Source organism: Corvus cornix, chromosome 7 (assembly GCF_000738735.6).
Source record: "Corvus cornix cornix isolate S_Up_H32 chromosome 7, ASM73873v5, whole genome shotgun sequence".
Lineage (NCBI taxonomy): Eukaryota > Metazoa > Chordata > Aves > Passeriformes > Corvidae > Corvus > Corvus cornix.
Genome location: NC_046337.1, coordinates 20,546,535 through 20,572,332, shown reverse-complemented (window position 1 = coordinate 20,572,332; position 25,798 = coordinate 20,546,535). Strand labels below are relative to the sequence as shown.

At 38.5% G+C, this 25,798-nt stretch overlaps 2 protein-coding genes across 4 annotated transcripts in view; one reads left to right on the top strand and one right to left on the bottom strand.

Annotated features, from left to right (window-relative positions):
- Positions 1-1,546: 1,546 nt before the first annotated feature.
- HAT1 (histone acetyltransferase 1) lies at positions 1,547-19,904 on the bottom strand. Of its 2 annotated transcripts, XM_039555094.1 has the most exons (11): positions 19,837-19,904; positions 18,766-18,837; positions 18,374-18,449; positions 16,557-16,677; positions 11,039-11,218; positions 10,686-10,807; positions 10,081-10,185; positions 9,641-9,747; positions 7,045-7,196; positions 5,692-5,808; positions 1,547-1,958 (listed from the first exon to the last, which is right to left on the bottom strand). In XM_039555094.1, the coding sequence occupies exons 1-11, from the start codon at positions 19,841-19,843 to the stop codon at positions 1,791-1,793; spliced, it is 1,227 nt and encodes a 408-aa protein (XP_039411028.1). In that variant the 5' UTR covers positions 19,844-19,904; the 3' UTR covers positions 1,547-1,790. The 2 variants fall into 2 exon arrangements, with proteins under 2 accessions (XP_039411028.1, XP_039411029.1); XM_039555095.1 differs by lacking the exon at positions 5,692-5,808.
- A 1,778-nt stretch (positions 19,905-21,682) lies between these two features.
- The window catches only part of SLC25A12 (solute carrier family 25 member 12), a 46,515-nt gene continuing 42,399 nt past the window's right edge, over positions 21,683-25,798 (top strand). Inside the window, exons 1-2 of one of the 2 annotated variants that reach the window (XR_005602352.1) lie at positions 21,683-21,744; positions 22,261-22,314. Coding sequence is in view for 1 of the 2 variants with exons in the window: in XM_039555176.1 (XP_039411110.1) it covers positions 21,733-21,744; positions 22,261-22,314 (66 nt within the window). In the remaining variant the exon portion in view is untranslated. The remainder of the gene's footprint in view (positions 21,745-22,260; positions 22,315-25,798) is intronic. The other variant, XM_039555176.1, reaches the window with a different exon arrangement.

The following is a 25,798-nucleotide window of genomic DNA, read 5'->3' as shown; positions in this document are numbered from 1 at the left end:
TAGTGTGTACTCACACAGTCTTTCCTGGCAGCTGAGCTGCAGAAGCTGTAATCTGCTGCAGGATGGAAGGATTCAAAGTTTCTAGCCTCTAAGAGGCTGTTTATTCCCATTTTTCCTGCCAAGCAGTTTTGCAGTTCACAGGCACATCCCAACATCTGAGAATATTCCCAAGTCCATACTGGAATGAGAAACCACTAAAGGAACTGGAAGCACTAGTTCAAACTCTTTCAACTGTGCCAGCATAAAAAGAAAAAAAAATTCTGGTGCGTTATGAAAAAATATATCTGCCCTCCTCACTGCGTGAGAGAAGTTTCACTATTTGTGAATCGCAAAAGAAAATTGTGATTAAGGAAAGCAATTCTGTGCTTTCTGGCTCAGTAATTTCTAAGTGGGCAAACAGCCCATCAGGCAGTGTTTCTTCTTGTCACTCCTACAGTTCCTTAAATGGCTTAAGATCAGGGAGTGTTAGTGGAGGCTGCCCCAGAAGCACCGCAAGTATCCTGGATCTCTATGCAGGAACCAAATTTAAGCACAATTCTTCAGTTCCTCTTTCCCACTTCTGACTTATCACCAAGATCTGAACATGTTCAATAAAAACCCAAAACCAACCAAAGAAAAAAAACAAACCCCAAGTTCCCCAACTTAGACTTACTACTATCAGGAAAGGTCTTTTAACAATTGTTACTACTGATTAATAGATTTGGATACTATAGTAGATGAAAGACATATCATACAGAAAAGATATCCTAATCCAGAAGTAAAATTTCTAAAAATAATTTAATAGAAAATACAAAAAATGCCACAGATTCTAAACACTTAAAAATTATTTCACTTCCTCCACATCACATCAGATAGTGGAGAACTGTCAACCTACAAACTCCAGTTTTGAAAGCTTGGACCTGAATCCCATTAGCACCATCAAACATGGTTAATAAATTTCAATGATCCTTATTCAGACTAAGTTCTCTAAAGTCTGAACTACCAGAAAAGATGAAAATTTTTTCCTTTGAGGGAGGACTGACAGGATCTTTAAGAACTAACCTCAGGTCTGAGAAGTAAGGGATAGCAGAATAGAATCAAGGAACTATATAAAGGCACTTGCTTCCTACAGATTTGTTTCTTTCACCAGTAGGAGTGCTTTTGGAGTCCTCACAAAGTCTTGGATGGCTCCCCAACTGTGAGGTATCTTCCTGAAAATCATAAACCTGAAAACTTGAGGGTTTAAAAAAGAATGTGCTTCAGGCACTTTAGAGGCTTAAACAGAATGGGTCTGTTAGCTTCCAGCAGCAGGATCCACTTTTAGCAAAGGGTAAAGAGTCTGTACACAGGAAACACCCGAGACACCACAGAACCAATCTTGTAACCTGCTCCTGTGACATTAAACCTGCACAGGCCATACACCGTACAATAGGATCCAAGGAGAACAGCCCGAGGAGAATCAGGTTAGGAGAAATTTAAGAGATTGCTTAGATTGATATATTAACTTGCTATTCAAATATATATTCAGTCTTGATCAAAACAAAAGGGTAGAAGAAAATTCATACAATTGAAGTAACACTGTATCTGAGAATCTACATTGTTTATTTCATCAAGAAGTGCCCCCAAACCTAAAGTACAACATTTTAAAATCTACAACACAAAAATAGAAAATATTCAAAATGCACAGAAACACAAGTCACCTTTAATGTGATTAAAACGTCACATGAGATTTTTTGCAGTTAAGTAGCAATTAAGGATGTGCTTTACAACACTGTATAGATATCTGCAAGTTTCCTGTACAGGTAGGATCCTCATGCTTGTGCAAGTCGTTCTAGGACTCTTCGGTAATCTGAAACAAGCTGTTGGAAGCTCTCTTCTAACTGTTCACGTTGCAAGCTTAGGTCTATTTGGTTCAACTGATTAGTCATCTCCTCTGGTCTTAGACACCTTCTCATCTTGGCAAGTTCTCTCTGTTTTTTCTAAGCAATCAAACAAATAGTAGTTTGAACACAACCAGTAATTATAAAGAATATGGTATTTCATTAAAATTTATTCCATTTCAGTATCTAGTTCTTTAAGATGTCCCTAATCCCAAGAGAAGCAGTAACAATGTTTGATTAGTAAATTTGTTCTATTAAAGGCTCATAGTTTCTCTATTGCCAATGAGGTAGTGAACGGAAGAATGGTTTCAAATTTTGTTCCAGGTAAGTCTAACAGTACACCCACTACTGAAGATGTGTGGCATGAGAAACTTGACTGTAGAAATCTGACCAGGATATTTAGTCCTACATTGACATTAATTACATTGGTGTCCCATCACATGACTGTTCAGCCAACTAATTTCCCTATAACTGACTATAAAAAATTAATTTTAAGTCTCCAGTACACAGAAAAGTTTCACAAATTCTTACAAATTATTCAAGTCACCAGGGACTAGCAGTAGCAGCACTGAAATGCAGTAAGATTATTTATAAGCATAAACATATTTGTACAGAAGATGATGAATTGTCCTTGCTCTGTGACATGTGATTTTTACCTGTTTCTTAAAAACACGTCAAAATACTTTTGTATTTTCTTTACCCAGATATACTTTTATACAGCTGATACTTATTTCTGAACTACTCAGTTCTTCAGGTACTTTCCATTCTTCAGTCTTCTCTTGCTTTGTAAAAGCAGAATATCATTCAACATTTCATTTAAAAAAATAAAAAAAGCATTATGTATGCCTGGTATCTTACCAATAAATCTTAGCAATACCTAGGGAATCAGATGTATTAAAACAACAAAATTTCACCAAATTTTTCTATTTCTAACTGTCTCAAAATCAAAGCCCTTCTGTGCTCTAATTTTATACTTATGAACTATTTGTCTTCTTTCTGTGATTGATGCAGAGGGTCAGGAGGGAGGAGTGGAAACTACAGTAAACTGTAAATGAGTAAGACCAGAAAAACTTTTATAATCTCCCAAAGATTCCACAGATAGGCAAAGTCCAGTTCAGAAAAGGAGGTTCTGTACTTAAGTCCTGATGAGGCCTTCAGGAACATTTCTGGCCAATAATCAAGAAACCTTTCCTTGTTGAAAGGATGTGAAAAGCAGCACAGATGTTTAAATTTTAGATTCACATTAGCTCTATGTAGTCAAAATGAGTAAGGTACTCAAAACATATGATGAGCTGCCCAAATGAAAATAGAAATGAGTACCGTCTAGCCAAGCTTCTGTCACTAGAACAATTAAAGCTTTATTCTAGAATTAATTCAAAGTCTGCCTAATTAACAGGAGGTATCTGTTTAGGTTATAAACATTAGTTCTGAAAAAAGGGTGCCAGCTTTTAAATGCTCAATACATCTGATACTGTAGCATTAGGCCATCTTTAAGTTCCAGATTACTGCTAAAAAGCAAACTCTCTTTGCATGTTTCAGATAACCAGTCATTTCAATATCCGCTTCCCCGCCAAATATACTACAAGCATATCCAGGTACACAAGATTCTGAAAACTGCCATCAGTAACATTTTACCTGGGCAATTTCAAGAGGATGCTTTGGGAGCAAGTTGTTGGGCTGGGCAGAAAAGCATATTTTCTTCAAGTAGCAAACAAAGTATTACAATTAAGAAAAGCAGCACAGCAGTGGTATTTACTTCCAACAGGGATGACAAGAAGAACAAAGACCTGATCAAGGAGACATATCTACCAGCACAGTTCACTAATAAATAGCAGAGTTCATCAGAAATGGAGAAGCCACAGTGAAACTGAAATTTCACAAGCTGCTCATCCTTTAAATTACCTTAGCATGACGCCCTGGTCACTAATATACCAATTCTTTTATTTCCTATATAAGTACTACTTATACAGAGAGCAACACATCCTTTTGCACCAGTCATTCCAGTCTAGTGATGCCACATACATAAAGGTCTCAGTATCTTTAGCAACCGCCTCCTTGCTAATGTAACAACTTCAAGGGCAGCAGAGGTATTACATGTTTTCCCCCCTGAGGTTTCTGCATATAGTTTTTTTCACTGCTAATGTTAGCCAGGAAATAATTCTAAGATGGAATCCCATTTTTATTAAACTAAGGGAGTGTCAACTTAGAATTATTCTACATCTGTACAGCACTGTTCAAATGAAGCTATCCAACGGTTTATATAATAATGATACCAGTATTAGAGTATGCAGTAATATTCCTGATTATATGTTTATGAAGTTTGGTTCCCCCCACAAAATTACCCTCTCTATATTAAAAGAGAGTTTCATTACATTTCTGAAAAGTTTTTGAAAACAGCACTGGGACTAAAATTTAATTGTTTAAATGAGTGTATGAGTAAGCTATTTACTAAGTAGAGCTACCATAAACAAGATGACTATTTCAGAACACGAAATTTAAGATCAGGGAAAAAAGGTGTTAGCTGCTTTAAGGATTCTTTTGAATCCACACTGAGATAACAAAAAAACTAAAAAAGCAATGTTCTAAAGTAGCAATATTGCATACTTAGCAATACAAAATCCATTCATTATCCATGCACTTATTGTGTGCAAAGGCTGAAGTGGAAACAGCTGCTAGAAGCACTAGAATTGAAGCTGCTTATGGAATTTTGGATTTTGCCTACAGGACCTCAGTTCTGAGTGAGTGAATTGAAATCATGCATTAGTCATGAAAAACAGTTGCTGAAAAATCACCTTATTTGTAGTGGACACTGGGTGAAATCTAGCGAATGAGACAAGACACTCGTGAAAGAGAGCGTGTTTTGATTAAGGTCCTGCCACTCAGCATGACAGAGTTATCACCAGATCAGATAGGTACTTAATACAATGCTGGCCTCTCATTTCTACTAACAGCCCCTGTAAGCCCAACATGATTACAAGCACATTTTTGTTATTTTGGTGTAACAGGGTAAATGCTGCTTTAGGAAGGCTTTCAAGCTAATCGAGGTACTCATCGTACCCTGTGTAGCTTTATATAGAGGATTTTGGGTTGCTTGGCAAGTACTTAACTGACAACAGTAGCTAACATGCTAGTTACAGCAATAAACCTATTTATTTGTGGCCTTTCTGACTCTTGACACAAGGACTGATGCCTTTAGCCACTAGGATATTATTTTTAAAATCTGTATCTCAAAGGGTCAGTTTATGCAACACAGACCAACCACACTGAAAATCCTAGGATGCATAATTAATAGGAACTAAGAAAATTACTTGGTCCTAAGTTTAGTACTTGCTTGAATTTTACTGCCAGTATTATTTTATATTCTATCTGCATGGAGTTCTATGTTGACATGACTTGATTACTTCTAGCAAGCTGTTTTCTTAAGACCTAGCAAAGAATTAGAACAGCAATCTAAACTATACCTAGTCTGCAGTGCAAACTTTACCTCTCCTCAAATTTCTGGCTTGTTGTTTTTAACCTCTTCAGTTAACTGACCATTTTCCCCCCCTTAAACCTACCTGGGCATAATGCCACTTGTAGCTAGATAGAGTAAGCTTAATAGTAACCTCCTGCTGAAACTGGGCAGAAAACAGTCAGGAGCCAAACACATGATCTTCAGTGCTGCTATGTACAAATGTCCTCTGCATCTGTATATATGTCAGTTGAACACTGCATAACTAATGGTAGTTGATTGGCAACATAATTGGCATCAACTACATTCATGGAAATGAAAGTAAAATCAAGTATAATTAGCCTTGAAATAAATTTTAAATGATACTTAAGTCATATACACCTTATAGGGCCCAATCAGTCTTCTTTTAACATCCAACCGATAGCTTCTGGACTGTTCTGCATCACCCATATTTGTTGCACGCAATCGGAGAATTTCATAAACTCGTCTTGTGTGTTGCTAATGAACAGAAAGGAGAATAAAAACCACATCTGAATAAAGAGGTCACTCAACAGAACTCCAAGTGAAGAAATACTGAAATATTAGAGTAATTCTTCATCTTATCAGAAGACAGGGGTATGGACAAATCTGTCCTCCTGTCTGGTGGGTTCAATGAATAAATATTTTTATTTTCACTTCAAAATCATTTTCTTCCATGCAGCCAGTGTCTGATCTTTCAAGTGCTGCACCAGCTGTAGAGGTACTTCAAGGACTTGCTCTAAGTGAACAGCAGAAAGTCCAGAAGCCAGAGTCCAAAAACACTTCTAAGAACAAGAACTGGAACTAGAGTGACATTAAGCAATACCAATCAGTATCCACTTGGCTAATTTTAATAATCCACATGTATCTACTGCCCTTCACAAGCCCCCCTGAAAGTTCTAAATATGAAAATGAAACAACAATATTTAAAGTTTTCTGTTTACTAGGGAAGAAAATTCAACAGTAAATGGAAAAACTGAAGTGCTTTTGGTATCAGAACCAGAAAGTACATCATCTAGGGAGAAAAAAAAAATTATGTTGATACTATATTAGCTGTATCTGTATGAAAACAGAATTTAATACGAAGTATTTTTTTGCTGAACAACAGAACAAAAATAAAGTGATTTGTTTGCTACACTAGCACATGTTTATATAGTGTTAAAAAACCAAATGAAACTTATTTATCCTTTCAGGTTTAAAATACAGAAGGCTGCAGATGCAGCTTCCCTATATAAGCTATACCATTTTCACGAACACATCTGAATATAGCTTCACAGTCCCCATCCCTCAAGGTTTAAAGTCTTCACTAAACCACATTCAAATAATTTTTAATTAAGCAACTCTGCTATTTCACTATCATACACAAAAATGAATAACTTAAGATTACCAGAAAATTTAATTGTTCAATTTAATTCTTTAAGTATTTAGAGTTGCATTAGTAAGGTGTTTGCCACTTAAGCATTCTGCATTCCCAAAGCAACACTTATTTGCACAAATACTCTTGAAAGAAATCAAAACCATGTCAAATTCTATTTAAAACAGAATTTGTAGGTAAAAAAGGCATTTATCTAAAACCATGAGCCACGTATCTCCAGATATATCCTTAAGAACTGTCAAAATAAGCCACAGTGTGTAAATTCCATGTCTCCATCTCTAAGTTTAAATTGTATTGTACTAGTTTGATAAGAATATGTCCAACTACAACTGATTTAATACCTTATTTATTTTCAATTTTTGTTGAGCTTCCGTCACCATTTCTTGACTGAAACCTTGCATTAACTTCACTGGGGAAAAGCAAAGCAAATCTTGACAGAGCTTTACAAGAACAAAGTCTCTAAGCTTCACATAGTTCTCAGATGGATCTTCAGCTAGAAAGAATAAAAAAAGCTTATCAGAATTATTTGTTTTCTCATCTCTGGTATGTAATTACAAAGAACTATGGAAAACAACAGCAGACACAGTATTCATCAGTATATAAACAGCTGTGCTTAATTGTAAGCACTGTTATCACAGGTTTAGATGTTTGACAGTAGACTCAAACAGGTCACAGAAACTTCTAATATTTTGTGTATGCAGTGCTGTACAGTATTATGAAACTGACTTGTTTAAACCCATTTAATTCATTGGGAAAAGAAGACTAGTCTATAAACCCTTTTTCTTTTATCTTTAGTCTATTCTATATTTGACAGTGGTAGAACTACTAAACACAAACGAAAGGGAAAACATGGGAAAAGATTGGTGAAAATATCCTACTGTATACAAATAAACTAGCTGAAGTCATGTATTGACCAGGAGTTAGTCTTTGTTAGGAAGGAAGGAAGGAAGAAAAAGGTATGAGGACCCAACAGACAAGATTATCCAAAATAAAAAGGTTGAAATGACCTAAGCAAAAGCTTAGATTTCAAGTTACTTAAAGACAGCATAGCTATCAAAACTGTTGCTTTAGAAAAAAACCCCTGAAATTGAGAACTAGCCTCAGTTAACATCAACATGAGCCCATATGCAACTATTTAACGCAGAAGGAAAATATGTACAACATTGTGAATGTATTTTCTTTTCCTTGCTTTAGACAAGCTCACTACAAAGAAGTAGCAGGGCCATGCTTCCCTTTCAACACTCATTTTTATGGGAGCTAGCACTGTGGAGTTTATTGCTAACCAGGTTATATCCCAACTGTATTTTCCTTTAGTTTTGAGGTACACTGTAAATAGTTAAAATTTGCAGTTTTAGGATGATCAAAAGCAAAACAAAGTTACCAAGAAGGACTAGGATAGAAGCTTTTGCTGCATGTATGTGGCACCGCACAACTAACAATTTATTTTTTGGGTTGGGTTAAAATGTATTGTGCATAATCTGGCATGGCAAGCCTTATAGCATATATTCTGCAAAAGAGATTGGAGAAGTGCCCTAAACTAAATTGATTCATTCTTTTGCACTCAGATTAGTTAAAAGAAGAATGAGGCAGTTTCTGTCCAGTAAGCACCATCAGCATATTTTTTGCTTGTGTCAGGATGACAAGGTTTAAGCCGAACAAAATATTTGTTGCAAATGTGAAATTCAGAAGTAATTTTAATTTGTAAATAATTAGCTTTTTCAAAGAGATTAACTAGATTGTCATTTCCTCTTTCCAGAAAGGTTAAATGCTTTATTTCACAATTTTAGATGATATGTAACTAAATATCCTGGCTATATTAAAATTGTCCAAGCCAAATGTCCCCCTCAAAAAGGACAATAAATAATTCTGTAAGAGCCTTAACTTTCATAACTTGAGTGCTATGTAGAATATTGCAAGCTTTCTCCTGCTTCATTCCATAAAAATTGAACCCTATTTTAGTGCAGATTTACTGTTTGCTACAACCCTGCACTTAAGGCACTGAGCCATGAACATGTCATAGGATTTATGCAGTACCATGCTAAGACTTTGTTCATCCTCAATTATAAAAGCTACGTAAAGGCTTGTACTATTAAAAGGAAAAAGTAAATAAATACATGATGCACATGAGTTCTTGTTGCATAAACTAAGTTATACTTTCTTAGGTTCCCACGAACTGGATTGAAATGACAAGGTGGATTACTTTATGATGATCTTGCAACAACGCATTATGAAAGCAAGTGGTCTATTGGATTTCAATTAGAATGGAGAGTTATTTCTAACCAAGATGAGACTACACACAGAATTGAATGGTCAATGTGTTTGAACTGCATTTCTTCCTACACTAGACTTGAAACCACAGGACTGATGTCATGCTTATGGCAATTTTTAATGTTATTTTTCTTATGCACATGGACCCTTTACCTGCCATTTCCACAATCTTTTATTTTTAGATATTTGCGCACACACACCTAATATCATGGATACCTTCAGCCAGCAATACGTGCTCCTAGAGCACAAGTTCTCTACAGACTTTTACTGTCTGTAAAATTTCAGTTTGCACACTAATCTTAATATGCTATTTTAGTTAGGTGTGTTGTGTCCCCCCCTCAAGTTTGAGTTTTGGCTAATGGGGTAAGTTGAACAAGGAATTTGACAGAGCTTGATCTCTTGGCAAACTCAGCTGTGTCTCTCACAATAAAATAGTTAATTAGCTGGTAATCCATTCACGCTAGGGATTGAATTTTCCTGGTGTGCTGTTCTCTGAGTAAAGTATTTAAGAAGCTACATTATATACACTTCTGTTAACCAGGGTACCATTAATCCTGAACTGAGCAGAAGCTAAATCTTCAAAAGGCTTTAAATTCAGACAAATGGACATAAAGTTAGCTTGTGGGCTAACAACCTGTGAAAGCTGCTTATTAAAAATTTAACACAAACCTGTTATATCAAGTACTGTAGGAGAAGACATATAGTATCTATGAACTGTTTCAAGCATCTGAGCACCATGGCCTTCTCCTTGGAATGGTGGCAAGATCAGCATCTGGCTACAGACAAAGGAATGCCTTTTCAGTTCAAATGCAAGCATTTGCAAACATAATGCAAAGTCTTAAAAATAAAATGATATTTCATTTTAGATTAAGGCGCGTGCCATCTTCATGTTAAAATGTAATTTTTAACAGAATCTTAAAATTGTTAAATATTCAAAACTTGAGATTCCCTCTCCTTCAAGAAGGGAACAATGAAATAAATCAGTGCATAGACAGCTAATAATGGGGATTTTTTTAAACAAATCAACACTATTATAAACAAGTATTGGGAACTTCAGCAGTTCCCTCTTCTGAAATAAAAGGCAAGGCACGAGTTACACCGCCAATTACCTTACACGTGGCCGGGTTTTGTCTGGGTACACATAGTAATTATAGACTGTCATGTAGCCTACGGTCGCAAAGAGCGTAGCTCCATCCTTATTATACTTCTCAAATCTGCAGATAAAACAGAAAGCCAAGCAGGTCAATTACAGTCGCGCTCCCATGCAGTGTCCATTTTCTTTTCCATTCTCCAACTGAATTTTCAGTGTCAGCAAGCTACTCTGTGAGGGCCCAATGGGTACACCTGCTATGTTCTGAATGTACAATTCACTTAATTGGTGTGCAGCAACTTGGATAAATCAGACCTCTTTACAGCACTTCAGTGCACTTGCCTATTATAAAGATGAATAGGTGGCAAGTAAAAGAAAACACAGGCAAAGCTCATTTTACTGTTTAAGCCTACATTCAGGGCTCTAACGGACAACAGCATTTAATTCAGCTCTATTCTCAAGCTTTCCCAAAGCATAATGGAGGAAAACTCAAGCCTCACAAACAATAGTTTTTCTTTCCTGGGAAAAATATCATTATACTGCTCCAATAATTGGCCAGCCACAATTAAAATGCAGGCTTTGTGGAGGTAATAAGGTCCACTGTTGCTTTAGAACTGTACTTACACTAGAAAGTAGTTCCATCTTTCATCATCTACATCAATAAAGCTAGCAGTTTCAATAAACCACATCAAGAACGTCTGAAGCCTTTCATGATATTCTCGAAAGCCTGGACATGTCATGTCAGCCTAGGGAAAAAGCCAGGAGAAGTCAGGTGAAACCTATTACAGATGCAAGAGGAAAAAAATATGCAAAACTTAATTAAATTCTCTGACATAAAAAAGCATGTTGATGATTAATAAATGGGTAAAATTATAGTATTTACATATTACAGTTGTATCACTACAGAAGGTGCATTTCTGCAAAATAAAATTTAATTTGGTCGCTCAAAACCAGAAGTTTAACTTAAGTTTTCATACCTTGTAAATCTGGTATGTTATATCTTCACCGGCTTCCTCATTATGGATAGAATATGTGTGTAGCAGCACTCCAAAGGGCTTGAAGTTGACCTCCTTCTCCAGCAGAGACACAAAGTCATCAGTGTTTGTGCAAAAACCAGGCGGAATGATTTCTCTAATTTTACTTTCAACATCATCTGCCTGGAGATTACAAAAAGGGGAAGGATCAGTGGAAGATTAGAAAAAGACAGCATTGATGTCACGGTTGTGCTTAAGAAATGAATATATGAGACATACTGTATCTACCAGCAATTTAAAGAAAAAAAAAGGGAAGAAAAAGAAAAAAGAAAAGCAAGCATTCTTGTTGTTCATTCATGCCACAATCCAGCCATTGTAAGCATCAGAAGGCTCTTGGTTACAGCCTAAGTTCATGAACATTTTTATGTTTAGAGATTGTTATATTTGTCCAAGTTTGACTAAGAGCATTGATAGCTACTCTCTAAGTGCAGCATGTTCAGAAACCAAGACTTTCCAGACACCAACTCATGAAGACTATGCTATGCTACACAGCCTTGTAGAACTCAGGTTCCCAAACAAGCAGCTTACAAGAGGTATTAGGTGATGCAGAACTAAGTAGAGAAAAAGGGACAAAGATCAAAAACAGTAGCTCCCAAATAGGAAAGTGACAGCTAGCACACTCTTGCATTCTTATGGCCCCCTGCTTGAAATGCCTGTCTATAGAATCAGCTGCAAAACACAGTACAAACCCTGACAACCACATCCTGCATTCTAATAAAAGAAAGTTTTGAAAACAAAGTTTGACATAAAATAGTACAACTTATGAATACTGTCAGCAAATCTGACCTGTAGTCTAACATACTGTGGAAGACAAAATATTCTGACACCAAAATTTAATTCAGAGATTACTCTTTTCAGATAACCAAAGTTAGAGACCATCAGCTGAGCAGACTTCATAATCCTTTTCAGACCCCCAAAAGACCACTTGATTGAATACATTTACTACTTCTTTTTAACCATGAATATTTGATGAAGCTTCACAATAACGTATTACTGCTTCTCACCAGGCAATAAAACTTAATGAATTGGTCTCAACTTAACAAAACCATACTCCTCAATACAACCCCTAAAAGCCTGACATTACATTCAACAAAATGAGCTTACATTCAATTCAAACTTTCTTCTGGACAATGAATCCAGGTTTTTACTTAATGGAGTTTGCCGTGAGTTCAGCTGTAATGTTTGTATTGTATCTATTTCCACAAGGACGGACACAAGAACACTTTGTGTTAACTTACTAAGCAGCTCTTTCACACCGTTTACATGCATGATGGGTATTAGTTCAAAACCAAGACCCTTGCTACTTAGCATTCAAAACAGGGAAATTAAGATGCTTAGAACAAAATACACTACAAAAGGCTAATACAACATGCTACTAATTCCTGTCCTTTCAACCATGGGTCCTTAAGCAGAAGCAATGCACCTGCAAATGAATAGCACTTTAGCATTCAGTTACATTTTTAGTGCAGAAAAAGATAGATTTAGTTCAGCACAAACAAGTTTTATTCTTAATGGTTTGGTACTACCAACATCTATATTTATATTTAGAGAGAGAGCTATTAAGCAGTTAAAATACAGCTCTGCAATACCTGGTGTAAGAACTCAGTTAAAACATGTACAATCTTTACAATCATTTCATTCTCAAAACAAAGATAATTTGTTGGAGCCTTTGCTATTCTTCATAAACCAGTATTAGCTAAAACACATTTTCTTTACACTTATTTAAGGGCATTACACAAACCCAGCCACTTATTTGGAATCAATGAACTACATTAAAAAAGGTGTTTTTATGACACACAAATTGGAAATGCCTTTTTTTTTAAATTGTGCAAATGCATTGTTTACACAGATCTTAAGTCTGCATTACTGACAGAGCTGTAGGAAACCACAACTAAGAATCCAGAGTGACTTGCATTTTATATAGCTGAATAAGCACGTAAAAATAATCTAGAATTAAAGCAGTATTTCCAAGCAACAGTACAATAACTCAGACTATGTGGATGACATCTAAAAAGGGTGAATATACAGTAAGAAGTACTTATACATAATGTTTAAGTAATTTTGCTTCTCCTCACATTTGTAAGTTTCTTCACTAGTGGTGAGAAGGAAGCCAAACTGTGACCTGCTCAAAGCCTGTAAGGTTTCCATCCATCACTGGCTGCCACCACAGAAAAGTCTTGTTTTCAATACAATAGAAGAATTAAAACATGACAGCGGCTTAGCAAATAAAGCACTGGCTAATACATCTCAGTTCTGTATGACCACAACATATTTTCACCTATTGTCTCCTAAAAATTCTCTCCCCTTGGAATGGCATCTGACACAAGAAACCATAGTCTTTAATGACTTTTACAGTTAACAGCATCTCTCCTCCTTAGAGACCAAATCCCAGAATCCCCAGTTTGAGCAGTGGCAGAAGTTTAAGCCATGCAATTTTCAGCTAGTAAGACCTGGAATACTGTAATCTTGATATATCAACCACGTAGAAAAGAATTTATTTCATTAATACCCGGACTTTTTAATGGACACATTCATTACTTAGCAGGTCCTTTCCAAACGTTTCTCTCTCAGGTGCCCATAATCCAAGGAGCTACCTAAATGTGTTTACTGCCTTTCCTTGATCTTTTCTTTGATATTGGTGAAAGGTTAATTTCTTTTATCAGAGCAAGATACTCGTATGGATGCACACAAGTTTCTCTTCAAAAAAACAATCCTGTTGACTACTGCAGCAATGTTTAACATAGGCAAAGCCACTTACAATAAAGCATGCAAAAACCTGAAGTAAGCCAGCCATGAGTTGTTGAGCTTATGGTTCATGTAAGTGCTGCCTGTAATGTATGACCTTCACAATCAGAATCATGTGAGGTGATGACAAAGAGCCTGGTATAGGCTTCTAACTACACTTGATTTGTAGTAGGACTGCTTAAGTGTGTAATGTCTCTTTGTACATAACATTTAACTCTGGGTAGTTTTAATACAGAAATTATTCTTGTACTAATAGGCAGCTATGACATTTGCACAGCATGTAGATGCTGTTTCAAAGTGATTTAATTTAAAATAACTATAGAAGCATATTTGAAAGTTGGATTTCTCTAAAAATTGTATGCACATATTTCAGTGGGGAGCAATGGAGAGATCAGCGGTATTACACTAAAAAAGCACCAAACATTGAAAGAATACTTTTCAATTAACTTTTGTAGAAAGCAAATGTATAGACTAGCTGCAAAGCAAGATGCAAAGTTTAGTGAAATAAAACTTTACCCCTACCCCATCATAAAACACAGATGAAAAGGAAGATACTGGAACAGCTGCAAATCTCAAAGCAGCAAGCAACTCAGAGGTCATTGCTATTAATATTTACACTGGAAGAAAGCAGTTTCTCTTCAGTTATTTGAAAGAATCAACTCAATTCAACGGATAAACTCTGTCTACTTTCACTAAATGAAGTGCGAACTTCTGTTAAAAACATGATCATACTTTGCTGAGCCTTCCCCAATAATATCTTCTTAAAGATGGACCTAAACCATGTTAAGATGCATAAATATGACTGGAGTTCTGCCTTTTGACATTTCAGGATAGTATCACTTCCTCCTGTTCAAAAAGATCTTGGAGGAAAAAAAAAATAGTGGCATTGGGATAAATATTTCTGTCAGTCCCTAGCAGAGATAGTAGCAGCTGCTTTAGAGATAATGAAACCAAACTCAATATTACAGAATAAAATCACCTGCTGTTGAACGGGCTTGTATGGGTATTTGGATAAAAAATCCTAAGATGTGAATAACTTCATGGAGCACTAATACCAACTTACTTGTAACCAGTTATAGTAAAGGCAGAAACTGCTGTCCTTTCCTAAACCCCATCTATTCACAGCACAAGATTATCTGTCATGTGTGGCGGATAGCCTGCATCCTAGTATAATTATCATCAAGGAGCAAATAGTTAATTTAGAAAAATAAATGTTAATATGCATTCAAATCAACATCCTGCTGTAATGACAGCTTATGTTTCAACCTCTGCAAATGCCTATCTTTGGGTGGTTAAACTGATGGCAAATACAAATGCAGAAAGATTGACTACAGCCGTATCTTTTTTCCTACGTATGTTTAGATATAGCAATACAAGCAGCTTATTTGAATGTACAGTGCTAGTAACACTAAGGGAAGCACAGGGAAAGCAACCACATCCTTCCCCTTCAGTCAAAGCACGTAAATGCTCTGGAAAGCATACAGAAGTGTTGCTCAAAAAAGATCTTTTTTGTCCCCATCTTAATCCCTTAAGGAATTGGAGGAAAAATTCAGTATAGGAAACAGGGCTTGAAAAAAGCAACCATTCTGAGAAATCAAAAAAGTTGCAGTGTGCATAGGGCAAGACTGACCTTGTTTAGACTTCCAGGAAAGTAAATTGGGTTTGCCATTTGTACGGAAAATAGACAAAGTAAAAAGCTGCTATGGTGCAGATTCCTGTTCTGACTGTTTTGAAATTATACCGGTGAAAGGTTGGACCATTTGATTTTAATATGTTTACTACATTGCCAACAGTCTTTCCTTTTTTTCCCTTATTTCCCAAAAAAAGCCTTCGTAAGATTGAAGAGCATGACCTTTCACTCCTGAGACATGCTGCTCCAGCCTCCAAAGTATTTAAGACATATCCAGGATCTTAGCCTGTTGAACTGAATATAATCAGAATGAGGAAGGACAAATCTTTAAAATTAATTTAATGAATTAATTCCAATGTATTTCTCCTTTGAAAATAGGCCTTTCCTTGCAATTATTTAAATAAACTCCAATGAATGTGAAATTACTAACTTAAATACAGCCTGAAGTCATATTCAGAGAGCACATAGACAGTAGGAGAGGAAAAAAAAAAAAGCTCTTCTACAAGTATTCTGTAAGCTTAGAAAACCTGCAGGAAAAAGAAAAACCAACCAAACAAAAACCCCCTGCAGGTAATTGTATTATCACATTCCTTTAAGTAAGATGTAAAGCATACATGACACCCATGCAGAACTTCACAATCTGTTTTCTGCCTTACTTTATCTCCACATGTAGAGAGACACAGTCAAGCCTACTATCTCATGAAGTGCTTACAGAAACCTCCTTTTCCTTCTCACTGAACTCTCTCAATCATAAACTCCACCAATGCTAGTCCTCCTCCTGGTCACAGTTAATATGAAAATATAGACATGCCAAGTTGAGGTTTATTTTGTGGAACTGGTTTTGGTATCAGCTCCTGACATCTGACTGTTCTGTTTGACACAATTTTGATTGTACTGTAGTGAGAGAATGGGAAATCTGTAGATGAAGTTCAAAGCTTTTTGTTAGCTTAGCAAAAGGAAGCTTTGTTTGTTTGCTTTTAATGTAAATCACATTTAGGTGAGCTAAATCTAAACCTAGAACTCCTGTCCATACCAAAGTAAACCTTATCAATGTTACGTTAAAGACAGAAGCAGACCTGCACTTACCTCCACACAGTCAAACTTCTCATTTACTTTCGAGGTGTATTCAACGCGGAAGAGCGTTGACAGGTTTCCAGCAATATAATACAAGAGGATCTTCAGTCCCTTGTAGCCAAAAGCAACTTCACTGAGAAAGGAGAAAATAACAACCAGGAACTCTATACATAATAAAACATTCACAAGACAGTGGTTTTATTTCATGTGACATTCACATAATCCTTCCCAGTAAGGTAAAGTAAGCTTCCTAGTAGGAAAAGGGAGTCAAACTGGATGTGCACTGTCTAGACAGAGATCATGCCTTACACTGCTTGTACTGTTTCGCTCCTTTAATGGAAATATTCTAAACTCAGCAAGGCAGTGACTGTGTCCTTACTGTGATAGCTCAGGAGAGAATACCTGAAACAGCTAATACTGTGTTTATACTTTTTCAACAGCTTTAACTCATTAACAGTTATTTACGTTAATTGATCGCTAGCATTTATTAAAAATTACTTTGCAGTGTAGTATAATATTTTGGAATAAACTACTTCAATTTATAGCATACGAAGCACAGATAACCAGGTGTAGCAATATGTAGACAGCTTTTAGTTGACAGTTTCTATTTAGTTATCCAATCTAACCAGAAATTAGTATATGCAAAAAAAGTATAGAATAAAAAAGCCTTTTTTATACTTTGAAAATATGAGCTGCCTGAACACAAACCCTATACTCTTATGAAGAATAGACAATTTCTTTTCTGAAAAAAAAAAATCCGCATAAAACAGTAATGTTCACAAAGAAACAGGCCAATTTTTTTGCTATTTTAAAGCATAGCTAAAACTTTTTTTTTACTGGGATTTTTCTTCTATGGTAGTACATTCATAATTTAAAATTTGAAATATAAGTGCCTGAACAAGAATTTGCTTGTTAGCTAAACTAACAGATCGGAGAGTCCTCTGCTTACTAAAATTATAATTATTGTCAATGATAGGTGCAGTTGATATGCAATAGTGTAACTAATTTATGACATTTAATATAGGTAGTTCATCCTAATTGGAGTACTTAGAATGCTTTCAAAAGAAAATTGAAATTAAGACACATAACTACTTAAAGAAGTCCACAGAAACATGCAGCTGAATTTTCCTCGATATTTTTTTGTTGTTACTGTTGGGTTTTTTTAAACTATGCCCAGATTGTTGAATATCACTCTACTGAAAATAATAAATGACACCAACACTAATTAATTCAGTATACTCAAAATAAAAGAAAAAATACTTTTCTACCTACACTTCAGGAGAGACTTTGATATCAGCATTCTCCTGGAGAAACTGGCTGCTCATGGCCTGGACAGGTGTACTCTTCACTGTCTGGATGGCCACACCCCAAGAGCGGTGGGGAATGGAGTCAAATCCAGCAGGCAGCTGATCCCCTGTGGTGTTCCCCAGGGCTCAGTGTTGGGGTCAGCCCTGTTTAATGTCTTTATCAGTGACCTGAATGCTCACTAAGCCAGACGGCAGACAACACTAGGCTGGACAGGAGTGTTATCTGCTGGACTTGGGTCACAATGACAAGTAACAGACTTGGGGAAGAGCAGCTGGAAAGCAGCCCAGTGGAAAAGGAGCTGGGGGTGCTGGTCGACAATTGACTGAACATGAGCCAGTGCGTGCCCAGGTGGCCACGAAGGCCAGTGGCATCCTGGCCTGCATCAGCAAGTGTAGCAGCAGCATCAGGGCAGCACTTCTTCCCTGGCACTTGGTATTAGCAAGATTTCTTGGTTTTTAATGATTTAAAAGCGACTTTCTTCTTCAGGACCTATTAATTTGAATCTGGAAACTTTAACTTACTCATCTCCAAACACTTGATGGCTATACTCAGGATTAAATGTTGTGTTGTCATCCTCCAAATCCTCAGGAAAGCGAACTGAGAAAAAAAAAAAAGAGCATGACCAAATCGCCATCTTCCATTTGTTTATCCACATTGTTTTATGCCCTGCTAGCTGTTCATGGACGTTTCCACTAGTCAGACAACTTCAATTAAGAAACTATGTTAGGGTGGCATAAAAATGAAATCAAGGCATCCTGTACAACTTAGATGCATGTTATTTGATCTGAGAATATCATATCATTAATCAGACTAGAACTGAGAAATTGACCCAGATGTATACATGTATATATTTTATAGGAAGGTACTAAAATACTTCAGTATCATTTGTATAATATTTAAAAAGCGGTATTACCTAGCTTCAGCTGAATTGCTTCATTTGTATTACACTTGTATTCAGCCAACTTCTTCTCCATAGCAGTAAGTCCTGAAAAAAAAGGGGTTTTTTTGACAGTTGAGGTGTTCAGTCTGTCACTATTACTCAGACTCTATCTTAGAAAAAGGGTCATAAACCAAGAAAAAATACACAACACAAAACTGCTGAACAAAATTTTAAAAAGCTACAATATGTCACAACACATCAATACAGAGAATAGAGATCTATCTCATGCAGTTTTCTTGAACTAGAAACAAGAACTAGAAAGCATACAAGTATCTCTTTTTAGTTTCTGAGAATTAAAGTCATTACCATAAAAATATTAAGTATTCAGTTATTACGAATTAGACATATATTTAAAGATACAAGTAACAAAATACGAATTCAGTCTAACATGTTATTTAAGTAATGTGTCAGGACATTTCAAGGGTTTGCATTAAGTCATTTTCATAAACAGGTGTACATCAACTACAGTGGCACGTATACCACTAGCAATTACTTAGCCAGCACTCCTCTTCCAGAGCGGAAGTGGAAGAAAAATGCACATAAACTACAATTAGTCTGTTTTCCACAGCATAATCCAGGAGAGAAGACATGTTTCACTTCAGGTATATTCCAAATGCTTTACAAGCATAGCTCCCCTTCATTCTAAAAGTATCCTAAGAAAGTTCTTCTGTATCTTACTTCAGGTAGGAAACTTTAAGTAAAAACATTTTCGTGTTTTCTATTCCCTGTCCACCCCCAGCAAACTCGTGGACGTAGACACGGAGATACACTCTGGTTTAACACTACCAGACCGTGGGGGCCGTGAGGGCGAGGACAGCAGCAGCAGCAAGACCATCAGAGCCGGGGGGCAGAGAGTCAGCCGCGCTCCCCACCCTCACGCCCCATTCCCCCTCCACCCGCGCTGACCGCCGTCCGTCGGCCCCGAACTCGTACTCTCCTGCCCTGCCCCCCGGTCACAGCGCTCCCCCCGAGGTCCTACTGCCCCTCACAGCGAGGCGCCGACAGCGCCCGCTCCCCGAGCGGCCGGGCCCGGCCGGGACTCACCCGCCATGTCCGAGCCCCCGCGCACAGCGAATCAACCCGCGCGCCCGCCCGGCGGAAATGCGCGCCCGCGCCCGAGCGCTTCCGCTTCCGCCCGCCGAAACCCGGCGGGGAGCCAATGGCTGTCCCGTGCGGCGCGCGCAGCCCGCGCGCATGCCCAACGCTGCCTCGAGCCTCGCGCTCGCTCGCGCGGCCGGCTCCGCCCCGCTCCTCCGGGAACGCGGGCCGGCTGGCGCGCATGCGCAGTGGAGCTGCCACGTGGGGTAGCTCCGCGCTGACGGAGCGCGTCGCGTCCGCGGTGCCGCTGGCCTTGTCCGGCCCCGAGCGCCGGACTGACTGAGCCTTCCTCTGGCTCGGCAGCGGCCTTCAGAGTGGCTGAGTCCTTCAGAGTGGCTCCGCTCCTTCTTCACCTGGTTGCTCATTGCTGCAGTTATGCTTTAGCCGAGCAAACAACTGGAGCTTTGTCTTTAGTAAAGAGGAAAAAAAAGCTATATGCTGAACCACTTGCTACAGCCGCTGTGGGAAGGACCATGGGGATTTCTGCAATTTTCTTTCAAAGGGCTGGCTTTTGATGCACATTGTTACTCTGTGTGCTGGTTTGGGCTGGGGTAGAATTACTCTTCACAGTGCCTTTTATGGGGGTGTTGGATTCGATCTTTGAGGGTCCCTTCCAACTCAGCTTATCCTGTGATTCTGTGATTTGTGCTGAACACAGGGTGGATAATGCAGAGATGTTTTTGTTACTGCTGAGCAGGGCTTACATAGAGCCAAGGCATTTTCTGCTTTTTGTACTGCCGTGCTGGTAAGGATTTTGGGGCTGCATGGGAGGTTGGGAAGAGATGCAGCCGGGACAGGTGTCCCCAAGTGACAAAGGGATATTCTAGACCTTTAGGCATCATGCTCTGTATATAACGTGGGAAGAAGAAGGAAGAAGGGAGAGGATGTTCGGGGTGATTGCATTTGTCTTCCACTTTGCCTACAGGTGAAGCCCTGCCCTCTTGCAGATGGCTGATCGCTTTCCTGCCCATGGGAAACAGTGAATTAATTCCTTGTTTTGCTTTGTATGCGTGGCTTTTGCTTTCCCTATTAAACTGTATCTCAACCCACGAGTTTTCTACTTTTTACCCTTCCAATTCTCTTGCCAATCCTGCTGGTGGGGGAATGAGTGACTGGAGTGACTGTGTGGGGCTTGGCTGCTGGCTGGGGTTAAACCACGACACTGCAGCTAGCATATATATGTATGGATTTGCTGAACAAGATGCTTTGGGTCCTTGAAATAGCACAGCAAGACAAAACATGCAGTATTATTTAAGTCAGATTTTATAAGCACTTACTGTGACTGAACTGTTGAAACAAAGTATAAACTTACCCTTTCTTAAGGTTGTGACCTGCATGTTGTTAATTTTGAAGTATAAAGTATGTGTGTGCATATAAGACCCTGTCAGAAGTTACTGAATTCCAGCCAGATTTTGGCCCTATGGTTGTACGTTTGAAATACGGAGCTACAACCAATTTGCAGCCAAGCTGCCAGAATATCAGTCTATGAACAGTTTCGGCACTTGAAACCAACAGGTACAGCTTTGCTGACCGTCAGGGGCTGCATCTGTTACGCCAGAAATGAGATTCAGCAGCATTTTAAAAGGCTCAGTTTTGCACTGTGGAGGTGCTACCAGCAACCCCCCAACAAGAACCCACACCCGCGCCGCCGGTGTTCTGGAGGGGGGCGGACGCGGCCCCCACCCGGCGCTACCGGGCTGGGGCGGGGCGGGGCGGGGCAGGGCAGGGCAGGGCGCTCACCCCACAGCGCTGCGCTGAAGTGGTGCCTGCTGCTGCTGCGGCGGCGCGGCGGGCGGGCGGCTCCTCCTCCTCCTCCTCCTCCTCTTCCTCGGCGGGCGCAGTATGGCGGTCAAGGTGACTCTCTGGCTCCGTCTCTGGTGGCAGGAGGAGCCGGGGGGATCCTGCGCGGGGCCGGGGGCAGGCGGGGGGAGGCGGCCGCCGCCGCTGCGGGATTCCCGCGGGGCCGGGGAATGGCGCCGACGGGGGCGGTGATGGCGGGGCGGCCCCGGGGGAGCGGCAGCGCAGCTCACGCTGCCCCGCCCGCCGGAGTGCCCCGGGGGGCGCGGGCCGGGGTCCCCGGGGCGGTGGTGGCGGTGGTGGCGGTGGTGGCGGTGGTGGCGGTGGTGGTTGTCGCGGTTGTCGCGTGGGGCCGGGGCGCCGCGCCTGTCGCAGGCAGCCCGGTGCTGACAGCTGTCACCGGCGCGGAGCCCGGTGCCGTCCCGCGGCAGCACGGCGCGGTCATGGTTGAGGTTGGGCCTGCCGGTCTGACAGGAGACCCCCTAATGCAACCTTTGGCTGGCGCGGTGGGTTTTGTCTGCGGTCTTGACAGTAGCCCGACTAAGCGAACCATTAATTTGCTTGTGTTTACAGGTGCATTTAAGCAAAAGAGCGGATCCTGCTGAACTCCGAAATATTTTTTTGCAGGTAAAAAGATCTAATGTCATTTGAGTGACAGACTTCTGGTTTTTGCCCTTCCAGCAGTTTGCCATGGCATCAAACGCGTGGTGTGCTGGTGGGACACTTAAAAGTTCACTTTGTGGGCACAGTGTATTGAAGGGACTGTCAGGTGTTGAGGAGAAAACTGTTGCTGGCACAAATCGTGATAACCATTCCCAAATTATAATATTAAATAATTTTCTGAACTATTTTCTAGTTTTCTATAAAACAAATATTTATGACCAAGTACTGTTTTTTTTTTTTTTTTTAATGCACCTTTGCAGAATCCAAAAAAATTCTTCTTCCATGACTGTATGTTTTGTCCTTAGGATTTATATGTGTTCTTATGAATGGAGCCGCTGGCAATGTTTTTAGAACTTAAAATTAATTTCTCAAGATTTATATATTTTGTAATATTAACCTTTGCAGGGCCTTAGAATTAACATATATAAATAACGGTATGAAGGTTTTTCCACTCCTTAGTTCCAGTAAAGCATGATCAGAAAGGAAAATCCAGTCAATCCTAAAACTTTGATAATAAAGTTTGAATCAGGCATATGGAATAAGAAGAACAAGAACTATGTTTTAGGTCCATAGTTGGGCCACTGATATTTCAAAATGACTGAAATATCTTTTTTCCCCTAATGTTGAATGTTACACAGTATATTCAAGAAGCTTTTCTCTATTTAAAAAATAAAGAGTATAAAATTAGAGCTAATACCGTAAATAATAAAGTCCATTGTTTAACTTTTTATATGTATCTTCTGGTTCTACTATACCATCTGACAATTTCCATATATGATAAGTAGTCAGAGACACCTTTTTGCCTGACAGAGAGGAGTTATATCCCAGCTGTAATTTTGGTGGCCTTTTCTTTTTTGTGCTGGATTACACTGTAGCATTGCTGGAGTGCAGAAATTTAGAATGCTGGCATCAAACTGTGGAAGCTCAACATTTAGTTTCTAGTAAAAAATATTCCAACACATGTTTATTTTGATTGACATGGCATTCAGCTTTTGTAGATAAAGATTACAGTAGAGTATGTTAATAAAATTAGCAACATGAAAATATTATTTTAAATAATATATATTAATACAGTATAAAAACATGATTCTAGGACACCTTTTTCCAACTTTTTGCAAGATGCTTCTGCACATTTGGATGAAAATAAGTGAAATGAGGTGTCAAAATACTCTATTCAATTGGAAATGTGAACTCTTTATGATTCTTGACATCCAATCAGTAGAAGTTCTTGCTTCTGGAAATAAGCAGTTAAAGTCCTTGATAGTGGTCATACAGAGAACAGTGGAGAGGAAGAATATCGTACAGCTGGTTGTTGAAATTTTCTTTCTGACAGTACGTGTTTTATTGACCTAAAAAAAGAGTCTGTCTTTGAAAAACGGCTTTTTGGTCTTCTCCATGTCTGTCTTGTTTTCTTCAAAGAAACATGCAAATGAAGTTGTGGATTGTTTTGTGCTGTGAGGAATGAAAAATATGAGAGCTGTCCTCTCTTCCTTTGACTATCTGAGATTCTGCAGCAAAAAAAAAAGCATAGAAAAAGAGTTTGTATTTCTTCTGCATTCTATTTGATCACAGTTGAATTTGAAATTGTATTTTTGTTTGATGGTTAGAAATCAAACTTAGTTGCAGGCTTTAAAACAAAAGAGAATCACTCCTTTCAGAACTAAGTTGTAGAAAGTCTTATTATGAAATACTGCAAACATCTAGGGGTCAGATGTGTTGTGCTCTTTGCTGAGAGTGCTGGCCTCTTCTGTGAGCTTCAGCTAAAGGTCGTGCATTCCTTCCTAAATTTGGCTTCCCTTGGAAACGGTTAGAAGGGAAGATTTGAACTGTAGGCCTTGTCACCATCCACCTTAATCACAGAGAGTGTACTTAAATTTCCTTCTGTTCATGCATGTCTCCTAATGTGATAGGTGCCCTCTGGCCATGCAGTTTATGTTGTATCTTAAAGGATAAACGATATATACCTTCCTCTTCAGTATTTCTGAAGTGTGCTATCTTCTTCTTCTAACTGTTTTAAACTGTTAAAAATACAAAGTTCAATTTGCATTAAAAAGATGTGCTATTTCTCTTAATCCTGGAACTATGAAATGCAGGCATTGAAATTTCTTGTCTGTGCACCATCAAATAAGTTACCTCTTAGATGTTTGCTAACCACAGACTTCAGTAACATTCATAAAAGAACAAATTCCGTAACAGATTATCACAGAAGGATAAAAGAGTTAGATGGAAAAACAGTTACCAGATTTCTTAGTGAACCTTCGTTCTTTTTCTTAGACAAGACACAGTCAGCTTTTGGAAAATATAGTTGAATTATTCCCTGCCTGTTGAATTAAAATGTAACCTGTTCAAGCAAGGTGGAGAAAGAAACAAAAAGAAATTCCCAAACCATTGTTTCTGAAAGTGTGGTGATACCTAGCACCAGATTGTAAACTAGAGTGGGGGGTTTGTGTGTTTGTCTTATGTGAGGATGCTTTAAAGAAAAGTCTCATGGAAATTCATCAAGTGCTTACCTGAGACAATCTGTAAATGTATACTAAGAATTTTGTGTTATAAAGTAACAAGAGTTCAACACTGAGAGGAACATAGATTTAATTGATGTGGTATGTTTTACATTGAAGTTATAATTTGAAATTGCTTATTTTGATCAAAGAGATTCTTGACTTAATTTATATGGTGAAAACATAGGACTAATGTATTTACATGCAGAGCTACTTTGTTAGGCTTTAATTTATTGACTTGCTGCCAAACTCTTCCAAAATGCCACGACCTTCTCATATGGAGCTCAATGATTATTTTTATCTCAAAATTTTTTTAACAAAACTTTGCCCAAACAGTTTTTATTGTGAAAGGTATTATTATGAATTATTATTTATGATAAACTCCAATAAACTGGTGTCTGGAGAAAAAAAAATGGTGTTTAGATTTTGACTGTCTTCGATATGCACTCTACTGTCATACAGTTGACTTCAGTGATTCTTGAAGATATGGTCCATACTCTGCATGTTTGGTGGTCCTTCATACATAATTTTCTTTGGATTTCATGTCTTGCATGTCTGTGCTTTGGAAGGCATTTTTCAGTCACTTGTGTGTACAGCTGAGAAGAAAACCTTTCAGAGCTGATTCAAGGAAGCCACAATTTCATTGTGCTGTCATACTGGCAGGAATGCTGAATTAAGGGATTCCTGTCCATTGCTTTGTGTTCCTGTTTTAGTGAAAATACTCTTATTTTAGTTCTCCATAAATTTAGTAATCTTGTTTACAATGCAGTCTTGCAAACAGCTGTCATCACAGCTATAGGGTGGAAGAGGGAGAGCTGATGAGGTGATGTGAGGGGCTGATACTGTGGAAGAGATACACGAGATGGTGAAGCAAGCACTGTCTGTGTGTGTGAATTTTTCCTTAAAAACATTAGTTTAAGGATAAAAATTACTCTGAACATTTATTTCTC